Source organism: Apodemus sylvaticus, chromosome 5 (assembly GCF_947179515.1).
Source record: "Apodemus sylvaticus chromosome 5, mApoSyl1.1, whole genome shotgun sequence".
Lineage (NCBI taxonomy): Eukaryota > Metazoa > Chordata > Mammalia > Rodentia > Muridae > Apodemus > Apodemus sylvaticus.
Genome location: NC_067476.1, coordinates 109,400,558 through 109,418,058, shown reverse-complemented (window position 1 = coordinate 109,418,058; position 17,501 = coordinate 109,400,558). Strand labels below are relative to the sequence as shown.

Below are 17,501 nucleotides of genomic sequence, written 5' to 3'. Positions count from 1 at the left end.
GAAAAAAAAGGCTTCCCTCAAGTCAAGTAAACGTTTATTTATTTTTTTTCTCCCAGAGCAAAAACAGAATATGTTGGTGCCTGGGCTGCTGGCTTCTAATCTCCACACGGGGAGGAAAGCCTTTGCATGGAATCTCACCAGTGGGAAGGGATGACAGGCAACAATCCTCCAGGGACGAAGGTGTGGTGGGAGCCAAGAGCCGGAGCTAAGGATGAACAAGTCTGAGGGGCAGGCTTGGTTACGGGTAGGCGGGGCTCCCAGTGAGGGGGGCAGGTATCTGGGCAGAGGTGGACTGAGGGAGGAGAGGAAGCTTGGTGGGGGAAGGGGAAGAGGGAAGGAGGGGGAGGGGAGGCCCGTTTCATCTTTTTTTTTTTTCATTGTTTGTTGCCACATTGACTCAAATGGGTATGTAAACTGAATGTAGCAGACATTTACCAATGGTCCTTGATCAATTCCAGGGTCCTTTGAGTTTGATTTTGGTTGACTGAATAGCTTAAGGGAACAAAATCTGGTGGATGTACTACAACCATTTAGTCAAGTGGCTCTCAACAAGGATGGGACATTTGGCAATATCTGCAGATACTGTAATTATCACGGACTAGCACAAGGGGAGGGAATGAAGGTCGGAGATGCCCCTAAACATCCTGCATGGGACAGAATAAGTCCACGAAGCCAAACCGTAGCAGGTCCCCAACAACAGCAGCAGCAGCAGCAGCAATGTTAAGAAATCCTGATTGGGACCCAAGGCAGCTACCGGTGGCAGTGCAGGGGGAGTTCCTGTGAATACCTGACACCCTGTCAAGGTATCCAGATGGCTCCAAGGTGGGTGGACATAAGACCCTTTGAGTTACCTTGAACAGATTTGATTTGTTTGTTTCAAAGCTGGAGGCAGATTTATTCATTAAATAGCATCGAGTTCAGTTTTCTAAATGGCTTTGGTGGGCAGGAGGGTAAGGGATGTTGAGGAGATAAGACTATTAAAAAGTCACAGAGTCCAGAGAGGGTGGGAAAAATACATGCAGCACAAGAGGCAGACACAGACAGGAGAGGAGTGCCTGACTCAAAAGGGGGCTGGCAGTGGCTTTTCACAAGCAGGAAGGAAATAGGACCAGGGAAAGAAAGGTGCAAAACCATGTAACAAGACAGGGAAGAAAAATTGCAATAAAATTAACAGTCGCTGTTCTCCATCAAGGTCCATCTCTAAGCTAAGTGTGTTATCAGGCGTGTTACTATGACAACAACCATCATCTAAACAGAGAACTGAGACAGATGCAGCAGAGGCCTGGTGCGATCCCAGGAGGCTTGAACATCTTACTGACTTTGAAAGGACACTGAAGCAGGGGGTGTGTTACCTCGGGTGTGTTGCAGAGATACCGAAGCAGCTCACCAATGTACTGGATGACAGTGGCGTTGTATTTCCTGCAGTCATCCCAAAACTGGCTGGCTGAAAATTTGCTTCGCAAAGCAAAAGTAGCCCCTGTGGAAAAAGGCACAGAAAATACCTCTCCAATTAGGAAATTAAAAAATGAGCTAACTCAGACACAACATGCTGAGTACCTATTATATTTAATGCAAAGCATAAAGGAGACAGGATCACCTGCGTGAACCTCCAATATATGGAAGAAGAGAAGATGCATGGGGAATCGCTCTAATATCATCTGGTGCTCAATGAGATTTATGAGATGGAGGAGAGGAGGAGGGATCCTGGGAAGGGGGAGGGGGAGGGGAAGGGAGAAGGGAGGAATAGAAGAAAGAGTGAATTGCCACCAGGGCCATGACGATATGACCTTGTGGAGCGAGGCATGTGGTTCTGTGATTAAGCCAAGGGCCAGGAGGTGGTCAGAGTTTCCCAGACTATCATCTTCTTACCCAATTGTAAGGGGCTTTAAAGAGGAGAAAAAGTAAACAGGGGAGTTGGAGGGCATACTCTGAAGATGTGAGAAGGGACCATGAGCCAAGGGATTCAGGCAGCCTCTAAAAGTGGAGAAGACCAGGACGCAGGTCTTCAGCGCCCAGAGGGATGCAGCCTGGCTGGAATTCTCGCAATTTGTTACAGTAGCGGCAAGAAGCCCACACGCATTTTCCATGTCATTCGCTTATTTTTACTCCTAAATATACGAAAAGACTAGTGTTGAGAAGAGACTTTCAAAACTACTTTCTCCCCTGGCCTATGTCTGTGGTGCTGAAGATCCTGTTGGCCTGCGCTGGAGGCCCCCAAACCACTCTCTTCTTGAAGATTCGGTAGTATGCCTCACACACAGCAGCTTAGCTCCCAAAGGGCGGCTGTTGCCAGGCAAAGGACTTAAGAATTGATGAGAGTAGATTCAGGAGAGAAATAGATGCTTGGACCAAGAGTTTTAGTTTAAGCTGCTATTAAAAAAAAATCACAGTCAGGCTAACTTAAAGATAATTTTTCCCAGTTTTGGAAGTTCAAAAGCAAGGCATCAGCAAACCCAGGGTCTAGCAAGGATGCTGCTCTTGGCCTGACACTTCTAAATGCCCTGCCTTTAACACTATCCCACCAGGGCTCAGATGCACGCACACGCACACACACACACACACACACACACACACACACACAATTATGTGTGCTATATATTGCTATATATTTTATTTCAAATAAACCTGTCTATTTCCAAGGCTTATTTAAAATGAAGTGTCACGGGGGAGGAAAGTCAAGCTAATTTACTTCAGTGAAAGAATAAGGATTAGTTTTCTCAAAGAGGGGGATATGGGGCTGAACTTTTCCCATGAGGAAAAGTAATGTAAGTTCTCCTGAAGGGACGGACACTATGCTGCCAACTCCTACTTGGAAGGTGATGTTTGAGAAGGGAAGAGGAGCTGACAGCAGGGCATCTATGCAGCCCACTAGCACCAGGAAGCTATGGAAGTAAGGATGAATAAAGAAAGGACAGTGGTGAGAGAAGCTTCTGTCAGATGCTGACGGAGAGTGACAGGCAAGATTCTGACGGGAGAGTTACTTACAGAATCTACCTGGGTAAAGGCATACATTCTTTTACAGGAAAGGCTTCCTAGATATAGTGAACAATTCAGGCATAGGACGATAGAAATTATTTTAGGTGCTTGCTCATTACATATGACCCGGAAGGCCTTGTAGATAAAGTGGAAATACTGTCTTCGACAGACAGGAAAATAGCTTGCTTTGTCTTTCCCTTTGAGCAGACATGTGTGTGTCAACTGCTGATACTCGTAGAGAAATTGAACTTACCAACCACGATGCATCCATGAAGGCCAATCATGAGCGCTGCACTGTGGTACAGGGGCATTGTGGTGTAGATGGTATCGTGGGCCTTAATTCCACTCCCCACAGCAAGGCCGGTCCCATACCACAGGCGATGGTGATTAATGGTCGCAGCTTTTGGAAGACCTTTGCAAAGACACAAGAGAAGGCACTGGTGAGCCAGGTTGGCCATTTATAGCATGGGAGGGAGATCTGGGGTATAAAATTCCCTCACGCCATGCTGGGAGAATTGCATGAAGGTGGGTGGTGGGGATGAGCAGCCAGACACGGTGTGTATGTTTTTTAATTGCTGAAAAACACCAGAGAGGAAATATTTTAGGTATTGTGGGGTCATATGTTCATTGCTCTGCTGACCCATCTCTGCTAGCATGCTGAAAGCAACTGTGCACAGACACACAGCCTTAATGGTGGCTGAGGACATGTGGAAGCTGTCTATATGCTTGCTTGGTTCTCAAGGCATAGTCTGCTGAGTTCCGAGGCAGCCAGGTGACGGTGACATAGTACTGATCTGAAGAGACTGGATTCTTCCTCTGGGCTCACTACTTTGTGAGGCATTTTCAAAGATTTCAATTTAAGAGATAAAACAAATGACATTGGCCAATCCACAGATGAGAAAGCTAGTTTTCAGGAACTCAACAGTGCGGCCAACTAATCCATTTCATTTGCAATGATATGTGTTTACCAACTCCATTCAAAAGGCAAGTGTGTCACACTTTTGGGGGGGAAGATCTGCTCACATTTACAGACCCCCCTCTCATGGGTCCAGCCATTCTTCTCCCCGCTGCCTCATTTCTGTTATATGAGAATGTTATGATTTGTTTATATAATTTTGCTAATTCAGGTGATGCCATCGTGCATTACCTTGTTCACATGGCAATTCACACCATGTATGATGCCATAGAACACAAAAACCACGTCTTTGTAATCTGAGAACATAAACAGTACATTGCCAGCTTGGGGGGGGTGAAATCCCCACTCACCCTCTGCCTATAAAACACGAGGATGCTTCCTCATAGGCTTGCCAGTGAAAACACAAACACTGGGCTTTTTGCCAATCTGAGAAGTGTAAACGGTGTCCACTGTAGCTTTAGTGAGCTAAACTAAGCACACTTGCATTTTCTTAACAATAATTTGTGCAATTAAAACGAGTTCTTTTAAAAGTATGATTTCAATACTTCTCGTGGACGATTTCCTACTTAGGGGCTGAGCTCCAGCTTAAGGTCCAAGTAGGCGACTCTCTTTTGTGAGGAGGAAGGCAGGTCTCTGAGGCGCATAGCCACACACTGCCTCATAGTGAACACAATTCCATGTTTATCACCTCTATCGGCGCTACAGGGCACTGGGCCAATGGTGACTTCCCACTCTATACTAGCATTAGGAAATAGAAGAAACCATCAATAGATCAATTGTATTCACCGTAGAAAAGACTCATTTGATTAGTAAAATTTTTGTGTTGCTTTGAGTACTTTCAGAACTTTTCTAATTTAAGATTTTAACACTGATCAATCAAGAATATTTTGTGACGATTACATAATTATGCGCTACTGGTTTCCTTTGAGGGATAAGGAAAACATTTTGTCCTTTAGGTGCTTAAATGGATGTGTTTACCTTACATAAGAGTAATATGAAAATATTTCATCCACAAGTAATCAACATTAGCCTCACTGTTTTCCTGCTAATATCAAGGCTAAATTATGGGATTAACCTTTGGAGTGTTAGAAAACACTCCTGAACATGAGCCTTCTACTTCCTTGCTAAAACATGCACCATGGAGAAGTTCCACACTGCCCAGTGTTAGGATCGGCTTTCCCTTTCACCAACCAAAAGCTCATTTCATCTCAGTTATAATGAACTTTTACACATCGTCTAAACATCCTCTTATTCTTATGAAGTGAATGTAGACATCCCATGTATTAAGGCAGTGTCTGTGTGCACTGGACATCCACCTTTCTGTTAGCATGTTGAACTTTTGATAAATAAAAAATTACACACAGCACGTTACTGACAAGGGCTTTACACTCCAAGCTTCTTATCCTTATCTGTTTAAGACAGAGATGCCCACATTCTTGTTAAACCAAGGCTTAGCCACTGCAATCTGTCCAATGGCTACTGAGGACCTGCTGGAACAAAGGACAGAGATTCTGCAGGCTGGGGTTGAGATACGGGTTCAATAGAACCTTCAGTCTTCACCATCACTTAATTAACAAGGAGAATGCATACCTGACTCATAATTTAATTTCCTCAGCAGAATGACAAGGCTCATCCCTATCAGCACATGGGTCCGGCTTCCTGCCTTCTTTCTCACATATCTCGTAGGCTTCAGCTTATTACACTTTAGCGACAGTTTCCCTGACTTTTGATAGGGAGACTCTGAGTATTTATTACACAAATTAGGAAGTGGGGGGTGTTATCACCTTAATCAAATGAGTTTGGAGTTAGCCCAGAAGGTAAGTCTTGTCCTGGGTAATCCTTACTCTCTTTATAAGTCTTTGAACCTATGAAAGGGTCAGATTCAAGGGCAGGAGAGAGCTGAATGAGTGATGTCTTTGAGCCCCTTGAAGAGCCTGGACTATGGTGACACAAACATTGCTTGTTTCAAGTAGCAGACACTACAATGTTTCCCGATAGTCCATACCACGCTAGTGTGCCACTGACAACATACAGTGTTTTAGGCCCTGTGACAGGCTCACTCCACATCAATATTGCATGGGAAAAATCAGCCTAAACATTCACGTATACACCCCATAGTTGTACTCTAGTGTCTCCCATTTATATTGATCACATATTATAGATGGACTTTGGATGTAAAAGGAACAAAATACAATAAGCATTGCATTTTGTAACATTTTTTAATAGCCCATTCAGGACCTTATCTCAACATTTTTCCAGTTATTAGTTAACCGTTTATGTGTTTTAGAGCAACTGACTGGATATGTGTGGAGCTAAGAAAAGGCCAATGGGAAGAAATAAGATCACATGTGATGAAGATTTCACGGGTGAGATCTGAATTCCCTGAAGTATTGGTTATCTGTTAAGTTTTTCAAGAGCAACAATATTTAAAGGGTTAGGCCAGTGGTTAGATCCTTCAGGGCAGGCCTGAACCTTGGAAATCCTCTCTTATTTACCTGTGGTACCCGAAGTATAAATGTATACTGCGGGTGTGGTAAAAGTGACTTCAGACCTCCAGGACTCCGGGATGGGTTCCGCCGACACTCCATCTATTTTGTCCAGTATCGTGTCCACGCCATTTGTATTAGAAGTTCTGCTTACGTAAAAGACAGACACGCCATCCTTTTTCAGGGTTGGAAGAACCTCCTCAACAGCTTCTTGTAGCTCTTAGGTTAGTGAGAAAAATCCAAGTATACTCCATTAGTGGATTAGGCATGTGCAGAGTCCCATAAACTTCATGATGCTTTGTATCAACCTATATTTTTCTAAAAATGTATGATACAAGTGATATTTATAGTTATGAATTTTTTGACAGTGTTCCACTATGTAGTCCTGGCTGTTCTGCAACTCAATATGTAGGCCAGGCTGGCCTCATACTCTCAGAGATCCACCTGTTTCTGTCTCTCCAGTGGTAGGATTAAAGGCATGTGCCACCATGCCTCCTTAGTTCTGCATTTTAGTATGGAACTTGATATGTTTGAAAGCATATACACAGACACACAAACACATACAAATACATACACCCAGATACCGCCCCCACACACAAACACCCTCACAGACACACACATACACAGACACCTCCCCCCCAGATACACCCCCCAGATACACAAACACACTCACAGATATACAAACATTGACATACACACAAACACACACACATACACACAGACACACACACACACAGACACCCACAGACACATAAACACACACAAATACATCCAGACACACAAGCACACACTCAGACACCTACAGACAAACAAACACACACAGACATGCAAATACACCCACAGACATACAAACACAGACACACACCCACAGACACCCCCCCCACAAACACCCACCCACACAACCCCCCCAGACACTCATACCCTGCCCTCTCCACGATTCCAATATCTGAAAGAATTAAAGTTGAGTTCTGATGGCTTCATGAGCTCAGCTGATGGTTTGTAGAAGACATCACAGAAGTGAGCATTAGGCAAAACCCAAACAGTTTCAGTGCATATCACTGAAGCACCAATAGGCATTTCCAGAACATACCACACATTAAAGGTCATATTGTTGTAAATGAAATCTCCTTTGAGCTTACCTGTCTTGAATTGTAATAACTGAAGTAAATATACATATTATTTAAAAAGACTCATTTATCATTATTTTATGTGTGTGGATGTTTTGCTTGCACGCATGCCTGCTGTCTATCGAGGCTGGAAGAGGGTATTGGACTCCCTGGGACAGAGTCAACAAGGAATTGCTTCTTAACCTGTCTCCTCGCTGTCAACCCCTCTCTGATTCCAGTGTATCTGCCTAACTACAGCTCACTGTCCAGTGCCCTCCCCAAGTCACTGTTCTTCAGTGATCTCGCATCCCTTCAGATGGGGCCTGCTCTCCTTGTTGGGAAGAACTTACAGTCTCTTCCCCGCTGGTCTTTCCAATGTCTTCTCTGCCTGGCTGTCCTCTGCCCCTCGCTTCTGCTCATGTGATCCACGGGAGGCCATATTAAACCTGCTTGCATTTATTAACTTTTGCCAGGCCGTTTCACCTGCTTAAAATGGTCTTTCACCCTCGTCATCTAAAAGTCCCTGGTCTTCCTTCTGGGCAGCCTGGGGGGCGGGGCAGGGGTAGGGGAGGAGTCTCTCTCGATGCCTTCACTTCTGTACAGTTGGCTGCTCTCTTCTCTGGCTCCCACACAGATCTGAGCATACTTGTTCCAGGATGTTTAGTACACAGTGTGACAAGATTCAATTCTAGTTAATGTGAAATCCTTGAGATTAAGAGATCATAATTTATTGTACAAAGGAGTGCATCTCTGTGGAAGGCTAGGAAAAAGTTGAAACTGCTCACTTAAAAGGATTTGCAATTTGGGATACTTTGAGTGGGTAAGGCTTTAATAAAACAGAATGCAATGACTTCTGCATAGGAGGATCTCGACAGGTCCTTTCTTTGACAGAAGGCATAGCCATTACCTCTGTTCAATATGACTTAGGTGGGTGTCACCTTGACTTGCTCACTTTGCTAGAAAAGTCTTCCCTTCCTTAAGTTAAAGCTACTGACTTGAAGACTGAAATGTAAAAATCCTGTGTGTGTGTGAATGTTGTTTGTTAGCTATGTAGTTGATATCACAAACCAACTAGGACACAAAAACCTCAAATATTTGTATTTGTTGTAGTCTGGGAAGCTGAAGTCTGCGCAGGACATGTTCTTGGGGGCTGTACCTGTGAGGCGACCAAGGGAAGTAGACTAGATAGAGAAGAGAAGTTGAGCCAATACAGAACATCAGAGGCCTCCCCAGTAGGGCCTCATCTGGGCCTGACATGGGCCCTCAGCATTGCCTCAAATTAAGGGAACTGACCCCTGCCTCTATGCTTTCTCATTAGCCACTCAGACTGGCCCACTTAACGGAGTGCCCTTAGACTTCTGTGTGCATTCGTATGCGTGTGCGTGTGCATGTGTGTTTGTGTTAACTCTCTTTAGCTAAAGCAGGTCCTGGGAAGCATCTCAGCTGAGAGCTCCTGGCACCGGAGGAAGGTGTACTCAAGGCCAGAGGGAGGCAACAGGAGGCACCTCACAATGTCTGTCTGCTATGCCTGTCATCCTCCGATATGCTTTATAGTTTTCATTTGTTTAGAATGTCTCATAAGGCATCCTTACATACACTACATTGATTTCACAGCAACCCTGTGATGCAGGGACACACCAGCAACCCTATTTCTACAAATGGACAGGGACACACAAAATAAAATTATAGCTTTGGCACTGTGGCTTAAGTTCTGACGAAGTGCCTTTGCCTTGTTGAAGGGTGCTCTCTTGACTTGCTCCGTGTGGGTTCAAGTATGTGGATTTCCGATGTGAGTAATAAGGCAATCATTGTGCATCTCGATGGACAGAAAAACTCAAGCTTTACTGAAAGCTTGGGAAGGTAAAGGTGAAGCCCGAAGGCTGTGGAGCGGATCTGTCGGCTCCTCCTTGGTTTATGCAGTGGAGGGGAATACGCTCCCCGAGCTGGGTGGTGGGATACACGTGATGGGTGGGCTGGGGAGATGGGTGCATGGTTAAACGTGCTTGCTGTGTTAGTGTGAAGACACACACAAGGCAGGCGTGGTCCCATTCACTCCATAGCCCTAAAGCTTCAGGGAAGGGCATGGGGGGTGGAGACAGGAGGATGTCTCTGGTCTGCTGGTTGCCAGCCAATGAGTTCCAAGTTTAAACTGCTCCAGAGGAACACGGCAGAGTGAGAGAGGTGACCAGCCAATACTACACACCACATATACACCACATCCTGGGGAGTGGGGGTGGGGTGGGGGAGGTGGAGAGAATATGAGAATGAATGAGATTTTCTGTTCTATCCATAATCTGTGTTTGGATTGTTTTGTGAAAACCATTTGCTGAGAACACTGTCTTCTGTCAGCTTCAACAGTGACAGACGCTATCTTCCTGAAGACAATATTTTCCCATGTGGTTAATAAGGTTTACTCTGCCAAGGGGAAGGCTCCTAGAATATATAACATAGAGGAAAAAACCACATTCTCTGAGCAATAATTCAGCCAAGCATTCATGAGCCTTGATTTTCTTTACATAGAGGATTTCAAAGGAGTAATTGGGAGCTATTTTTTTTTTTTTTTTTTTTGTAGAATTGAGCCTGTTAACCCTCAAGAGTCTAAAAGTTAAGCTGGCCAGGTTAATTCTCAAGTCAAACGCCACTGTACATCTCCTTTTCGTACATATCTTTGCATCAGATCCCCTGGGACTGGGATTGCCACTTGGAGTGCTGGGAATTGAACCCAGGTCCTCTGGAAGAGTAGCCAATGCTCTTAACCACGGATCCACCTCTCCAGCCCATGGATATGCACTTTGTAACAAAGGTTTCAAGAATTCATCAGCTTAAAAGCTGAAATTTAAAATACAGAATTAAGTTTACCTCTCCAGGACCACAAATCAACCACAGTAAATTATTTGCAGAAGGAACACTGCTAGAGGTGTCACACAATGCCTGACTTCAAATTACACTGCAGAGCCATAATGACACAGGCGGCAGTGGACCTGCCTCAGAATGGTCAGACATGCAGACCAACAGGACGAGACAGAGGATTCAAGAATAAACCCACAGCTGTGGCCACCTAACTGTTAACAAAGGTATAAAAATACACTGGAAAAGATGTTGTGTTCAACAGATGGTGCTGAAACAAACTGGATATCCATCTATAGAAGAATAAAATCATACCCATATCTCTAATCTTGCTCAAAAAAAAAAAATCAATTCAAAGTGGATCAAAAGGCCTTAGCTTAAAACCTGAAATACTGAAGCCATTGAAGAAAACTGCTGTGTGAGGAATGAACTTCAAGACACGGGCAAGAGCTTTCTAGGCAGGACGCCGATGGCACAGGGATTAACAAATTAAGTCTAAGGAATTAAGTCTCAGGAATTAACAAATGGCACTGTATGAAAGGAAAGTTTCTGGACAGCAGAGGATTTCATCAGCAGAGAGAACAGACAGCCTACAGGATAGAGAAAATTCTTGCCAGCTACCTCATACAAGAATTAGATACTCCAAAACCCTGTCAATCAACACAGGGACTAACAAAATGATGGGTTGGGGGTGGGTGGAGGGGTTTCAAAAGGAGAAATGCAAGTGGTCAACGAGTATTCAAAAGCATGTGACAGCCTTATCCATCATAAGGGGAAAGTGAACTAAAGCCACTTTGATATTCTGTCTCATCCCAGGCAGAAGTCAACAGCAGAGAGACAGGAGAGAAATATTTCTAGCTACCTCTTTCCTCACATTGTCTCCAAAGTGGCCTTGAGCATTCAAGAAACTTACCAATATTAACACAGATCACCCACCACCCTACCAATACCTTTCTTTTGCAAAATCTGGGAAAGAAACAGGGCTGAAAGAGTACCCCAGTTATGAAGCAGAGACCCCAGAGAACCAGAAATCCCTGGTAAGGGTTTTGGAAGGGCCATGGTCTTACTGAATGGGATGTGGGGAAAGAGGAGCCCTTATTCACTGCTTCTGGGAAGACAAACCAGTGAAGGCATTATGGAAACCAGCATGGAGTTTTCTCCAAAAAATTAAAAATGGAACTCCTCTGTGACCCAGCTCTACCTCTCCTGGGCATCAACTCACAGAGCACATAAATGTCCCCGCTCGCTGGGCATCAACTCACAGAGCACATAAATGTCCCTGCTCGCTGCTAAAGTGTTCACCATAGCAAGGACTGGGGCCAGGCTAGTTCATCACTGCATGAGGGGACAATGAAAACTTACTCATACACAATAGAGTCTTATTCAGCTGTAAAGAAAACTGAAATCTGAAACATGCAAGAGAATGCATAGAACTGGAGAGTATTAAGTGAGACAATCCAGATTCAGGAAGACAAAAATGACACATTCTCTCTCACATTTGGGTTCTAGTGTGTGTGTGTGTGTGTGTGTGTGTGTGTGTGTGTGTGTGTGTGCAGACAAGATCACGAGAGAAGGAAAACGTTGAAGATGGGGGAAGAACACAAGTGTCATGCAGACAGGAAGCCGTGGTGGGGGTGAAAGGGGACAAGGACATCAGACAGACATCAGAGCAGAAGGGGAGAATCAACAACATTGGTTTTTTTCCTGAGAAAGAATCTTATGACATAGTTCTAGCTGTCCTGGAAATTGCTAGGTGGGCCAGGTTAGTCTTGGATTCACAGAGGCCTTTTGAGTGCTGAGATTAAAGGTGTGCACCGTCACACGCAGCATACAAAACCAAGTTTTAAACAGAAATGTCAGAATTAAACTTAATATTATATGTGCTAACTAAAGATTAAGACAAAACTAATCCACCTTTCTGTGCCAAGATCAGATCATTGATCAGATAAACATGTGTCTTGGAAGTGGAAGAAAAAATCTGAGTGTGTCTCTAAGTCCTCGTTACTATCCACAGAGACCTGGGTAAGCAATGCCCTCTTCCAGGCCTTGGTTTGTTTGGCTATCAAACAAATGGAACTCTGAGTCTCAAAGCCTGGTCCTCAGATCATCAGGAACTGAGGAAGGTCTGGGCTGGTCCCACTACCATCCTATTGAGTCAGAAGTTTAGGGATGAGGTTCTGGAACCTGTCTTTTAGATTGATACTTCTTGTGTTCACCAAAGTTTCTTTTTGTGGGTACAAATGTATAAAACTGAAAGGCTTACAGTCTGTCTAAGGTCCTGCCTTACCCAGGCAATCCTGAGAATCAGTCCAATCAATACTTCCCCACTTCAGCACATCGGCATTTACTTTGGACTCTGGTTCTCTTTACAGAGGCTGCTCTGGGTCAGAGGGTATGATGTACAAAGGTATCTCTATCTCTGTTATTTGGAGAAAGAAACTGTTTTTCAAATATGTGGCTGTTCTCAAAGGTTAGTTTGCACATTTCCACATGGCACAGCTACCAAACATGCAACTTTGGACCCTGTTTGCTCTCCCGGCAACTATTTCAGGTTAGAGGGCAACTCTGTGTCACATAGAAAGAAATCTCAGGGATTCAGAAAAAAAAGGGGGTATTTTGGTTTTAATCTGTGTCCCATCTTAATGCTAGTGAGAGCTTTAGGCCCATTGACAAGTTAGGGTCAGGTCTGATTTGAATGTAGGAATTTCAATATATTCCACATGTAAATATGGTGTCCTGTGGCAGGCCACTACTGTCTACATCATGCAGGAGGGTCTAGCATCCCTAATTTGAAAGTTAAAGTGCTCCAGAATTCTTTTCTTTTCTCTTCTCTTCTCTTCTTTTCTTGTGTGTGTGTGTGTGTGTGTGTGTGTGTGGTATGTGACCATGATTCCACAACACCACAGCAAGTAGCTTTGTTTCTCACACAACATTATCAAGTGCACTGGATAAAATTACCTTCATACTCAGGCAATATGGTGCATATGACACACAAGTAATCTGTTTGGATCTGGCTATACACACAAATATTCCAAAATCTGAAAAACTATGAAATCTGGACACTTTTGAGTTTGAGCAGTTCAGATCAGCGATACCTAACCTATAGGTAGTTGTGTTTCTGACTTTCTCACGAAACCAAACTCATTAGTCATTTAAACTTCAGTTTCTTAGTGGGTTAAACTGTAAGCCCTGTGACGTTCCCTCAAGTGGAGCAGGGGAGGCTGAAGTGCTTCCTCCAGTGGAACACCGGTCACTGTATTAATAACTTCGCTCTGAAGAAGCTGGCGACAGAACAGGCTTTTGATAGTCTCCCGGTTCCAAAGGGTGAAGTCTTTAGAGATTGTCGGGAAGAGTCTTCGAAGGCCCAGGTCCTCTGCATTATTTACTGCCTTTAAAACCATCTCTCTACTATTAAACTTTAGTTTTGAAGCCTCTGTTTTTCATATTACGTATCTCATGCCACATGTGACAGGCTTATACATTCTCTGATTTCTTAGAAGTAAATGGGCATTTAGACTTTTGGGTGCACTAGGCAAACTCCTTGGTTTGTCTCGGTTTTCTGAGCTATGACGTGAAGGGCAGAGCAGATAGATTCTTGACTCTCTGAAGCTCTAAAGTGTACATCTGTGTAGAGGATGGCCCTGTATAAGAAACGTGGGCTTTGAAGATGGAGCTAGGCTAGAAAAATTTTGCCTGTTTCCTCAATCATATAGCGGAGGAGTGATTTTTAATTTCTCCAAGTATTAAAATAATGCATTACAATATTTGGCACAGATAGGCATCCCAAAGAGGGATCCCCTCATCTTCTGTATTGTTGCTAATGGCTTTTTACTTTTCCCTGGTCCAGCCTCACCTTACTGACTCTGAGAAGCAGCCGCTGGTGAGGATGTTGTTCAGACACGAACTGCTGGGAGTTGAGGAAAGGACGGGAAAGGATGAAGACAGGAAAGTGACTTTCTCATGATTGCAAGTCTACCAAAGACTAGAGGCTAGATCCACCTCAGTTCTCATCCAAGGCCCTCTGAATTTTTTGTTGTTGTTGTTGTTGTTGTTGTTTTGTTTGTTTTTGTTTTTTTGGAGACGGTTTCTCTGTATAGCCCTGGCTGTTCTGGAACTCACTCTGTAGACCAGGCTGGCCTCGAACTCAGAAATTCGCCTGCCTCTGCCTCCCAGAGTGCTGGGATTACAGGCATGAGCCACCACTGCTCAGCTGGCCCTCTGAATTTTAATGTAAAGGTTTAAAGTTCTGATTGGAGGAATGGATTTAAAAGTGGATCCCTTTGTATAACCCCAAGTCTTCCTTCAACTGTGGACGTGAAGCTTTGGATCTCTGGGCTGCACTCAGAAACCCCATAATATCCTCTATGTGCTGTGAGGATTAAAAACAACATTGTGCATATACAGTGGTCCCCTGGGTTAACATTGAGGGTGGGTGGGAACTGCCTCGCGCAGGACACGGATACACACTTCTTGTCATCAACAACACAGCGTAAGAACGAATACTAAACGTGGTTTAGCATTGTGTTAGGTACTATAAGTGATCTGGACTCCGTACTGGAGGACTGAAGCGCTTAGCACAGTGCTTCGAAAGACAGGCCACCTTACATCTAGTGATTCTAAAGATTGTTAATGAGCGTCATACACCTGGAATTGACCTCTTTTCCTGCTTCCCGCTCCCACTACACTATGAGTCCCCTGCCCCCCCCCCCCCGCCCCCACACCCTCCCATGTCCAGGGTTAGGGCCAGCGGTTTTGCAGCTCACCTGGGGAGGCCAGCAGCACCTTCGCCCCGCAGCATTGAAAGCAGTGCAGCAGAGACTTGGCACGGATGTTGTAGTTGAGGCACGCCATGGGACAGCCCAGTTTGAGCAGTCCCAGCCAGATCCACACGTAGGCCGGCTCATTGCCCATGAAGAGGGCCACGCAATCCCCCTGTCGCAGGCCCAGGTGATCGTGCAGCGCCCGCGCCACTTGGTTGCTGCGTCGGTCCACCTGGGCGTAGGTGAGCGTCTCATCTCGAAACAGCAGGAAGGGCTTGTGCGGGGTCTTGCGCGCTTGCTCCAGGAAGACACGCAGGATGGTACGCACGGGCCGCCGCTGCCGGTAGCTGCGCACCTGCCGGGCCATGCTGGCCAGCCGCAGGAAGTACCGCACGTCCTGGAGGAGGTAGGGGCAGCAGCAGGTGAGCAGCAGAGGCAGCAGCAGCAGCCCCGCCAGGGCGGTGTAGAGCACGGGCAGCATGGCGGCAGCTGCGGGGTCCCCGGTCCCCGCCGGGGACGAGGGAGCGCTCGAGGCGTGCAGCGCGGCGGCAGGCGGGAGAGGAGCAGAGCAGGAGCTGGCGACCGGGCTCGGCCGCCGGACGCGCTGCGACTGCGGGTGGCCGCTCGGCTGCAGGTGCCCAAGGCGCGAGCCGCTGTGCGGGCGGGACGGCCGTGGGTCCCGCCCCCCCGTGGGACGCCTCGTGTGCTCAGGGGGCCGCCCCCGTCACCCTGGGTGGCCTAGGATGCCACAGCACTTGTGTTCAGCGTCTGGAGTCAGGTGAGATCTAGTTCCTCTGCAAACGACGCTCGGCTGCACAAATAGCCCACGTTGAAAAGATCGGAGGCGGCGACTCAGATGTGGGGCTGTTGTTAGTTATTCTTATCACACAGCGCCTTTGTTTAATCAAGTACCTTATAAACGCACCGCGACCCTATTATTAACAGCAGGCACCAGGTGCCAACGCCAACCCAGAGTCCCACCTCCACTCCGTGGTCCCAGAGGCTTTCCGCTAGATCTCTCTTTGTTTCTCACGTTTGCCTCTCTGCTCAGGCAGTCTCCTGCGGGCAGGTTTCAGGGTTTCAGGGTTGAACCTAAGCGCCAGAGTTTCTCGCCTCCAGCAGCACCAACCAGCCCTTCTAGGTGTTGCTAGCTTCTGAGCTTCGCCTGATTTGGGAACTCAAGCAATGGAGTCGTGCTAATTTGTTTTGAGATTTTGTTCTGTTAAGCGATCCTTTCTCCAACATCTCCAACATCGACCGTATTGTGGACTCAGTTCTTTTACCAAGAAAACACACAGCACAAACTAAGTTTGATCTATATGTTAATGCCCCTTGGCAGTGGTACTGCACAAGGCTAGCATGCTTGCTACCGAGTAGGATCAGAACCTAAGTAAAGATCTGCTTCTGCTTCGTTGTCACAGTCTCCTGGCCTGTGCTCATCAGTGTTGCTGTAAGACAATCACAGTTTTGAAACGTCAGAGTTCTTCTCAGATGATCCTTTCAGGTTTGTTCACTGACAAGAAAGGGAAGGTTAGGCGATTCTTGGTCATACCACTGCAGCTGTGGTTTCCTGTGGAAGCCCTGGAAGGGACTGAGGAGCTCTTGACAGGCAATGACTGGTAGGGAGGGAGAGGCAGTTTTCCTTAGCGATGTGTGCTCTAGTGGGTGGCCCTACCACCCAACTGTATGTACACACACACACACACACACACACACACACACACACACACGTGCGTGCGTGCATGGATGCTGTACAAATTGGAATATTGGAAAAAAGAGGAGGGCATCACGGAGAGAGGCGACGGGTAGAAATTGGATCTGGAAGTAGTTAGGGGTGAATATGATTAAAATACATTGTATGTATGTGTGAAGTTCTCAAATAATTAATAAAAATATTATGCTAAAAGAGTCCTAGTGATATGTGAGATTTGAAACAGGAGCCAGTTTGGTCCCAGATCATAAGTCACTCTCTCAGCACCGTGAGTCACGGTGTCATTTTGTCCTTTAATTTCTAGGTGTCTGTCCATATCTTTTTATTTCCACTACTAAAAAAAATATCTCTCATAGCCTTCTGACCTCTTTTAAGTTCTCAGGACCATGTCAAGCAGCCCTTTCCTGTGTCCGGACTTGCTTTCCACTTCTGGTCGAGCTCTTCTCCAGTGAGTGGTTACATCAGTTCCCGGAGGGGTCAGAGGGCTTTCGTCATCCTTGAGGAGAAGGCGATAGTATTAACCACGGAATGGCTAACGAACCATTCTGGCCTGCATGGTTTGTTTTTCTTTGTTTTTTCTCTCTGCAATGCTCAGGGCCAGCTCTTTTTCCCCACCTCATCTCTTTGAAAAAAGTTTTTATTATTTGCGTGTGCGAGTGCACGTGTGACTGAGCTTGTGTGGCATGGCATGCGTGTGGT

General features: G+C 45.7%; 1 protein-coding gene across 1 annotated transcript in view; it reads right to left on the bottom strand.

Moving 5' to 3' along the window:
• The window catches only part of Slc27a2 (solute carrier family 27 member 2), a 36,884-nt gene extending 21,212 nt beyond the window's left edge, over positions 1 to 15,672 (bottom strand). Inside the window, exons 1-4 of the mRNA XM_052181475.1 lie at positions 15,095 to 15,672; positions 6,388 to 6,597; positions 3,230 to 3,388; positions 1,353 to 1,477 (exon numbers count right to left, since the gene is read on the bottom strand). Coding sequence (XP_052037435.1) covers positions 1,353 to 1,477; positions 3,230 to 3,388; positions 6,388 to 6,597; positions 15,095 to 15,572 — 972 coding nt within the window. The 5' untranslated portion in view covers positions 15,573 to 15,672. The remainder of the gene's footprint in view (positions 1 to 1,352; positions 1,478 to 3,229; positions 3,389 to 6,387; positions 6,598 to 15,094) is intronic.
• Between the last annotated feature and the right edge of the window lie 1,829 nt (positions 15,673 to 17,501).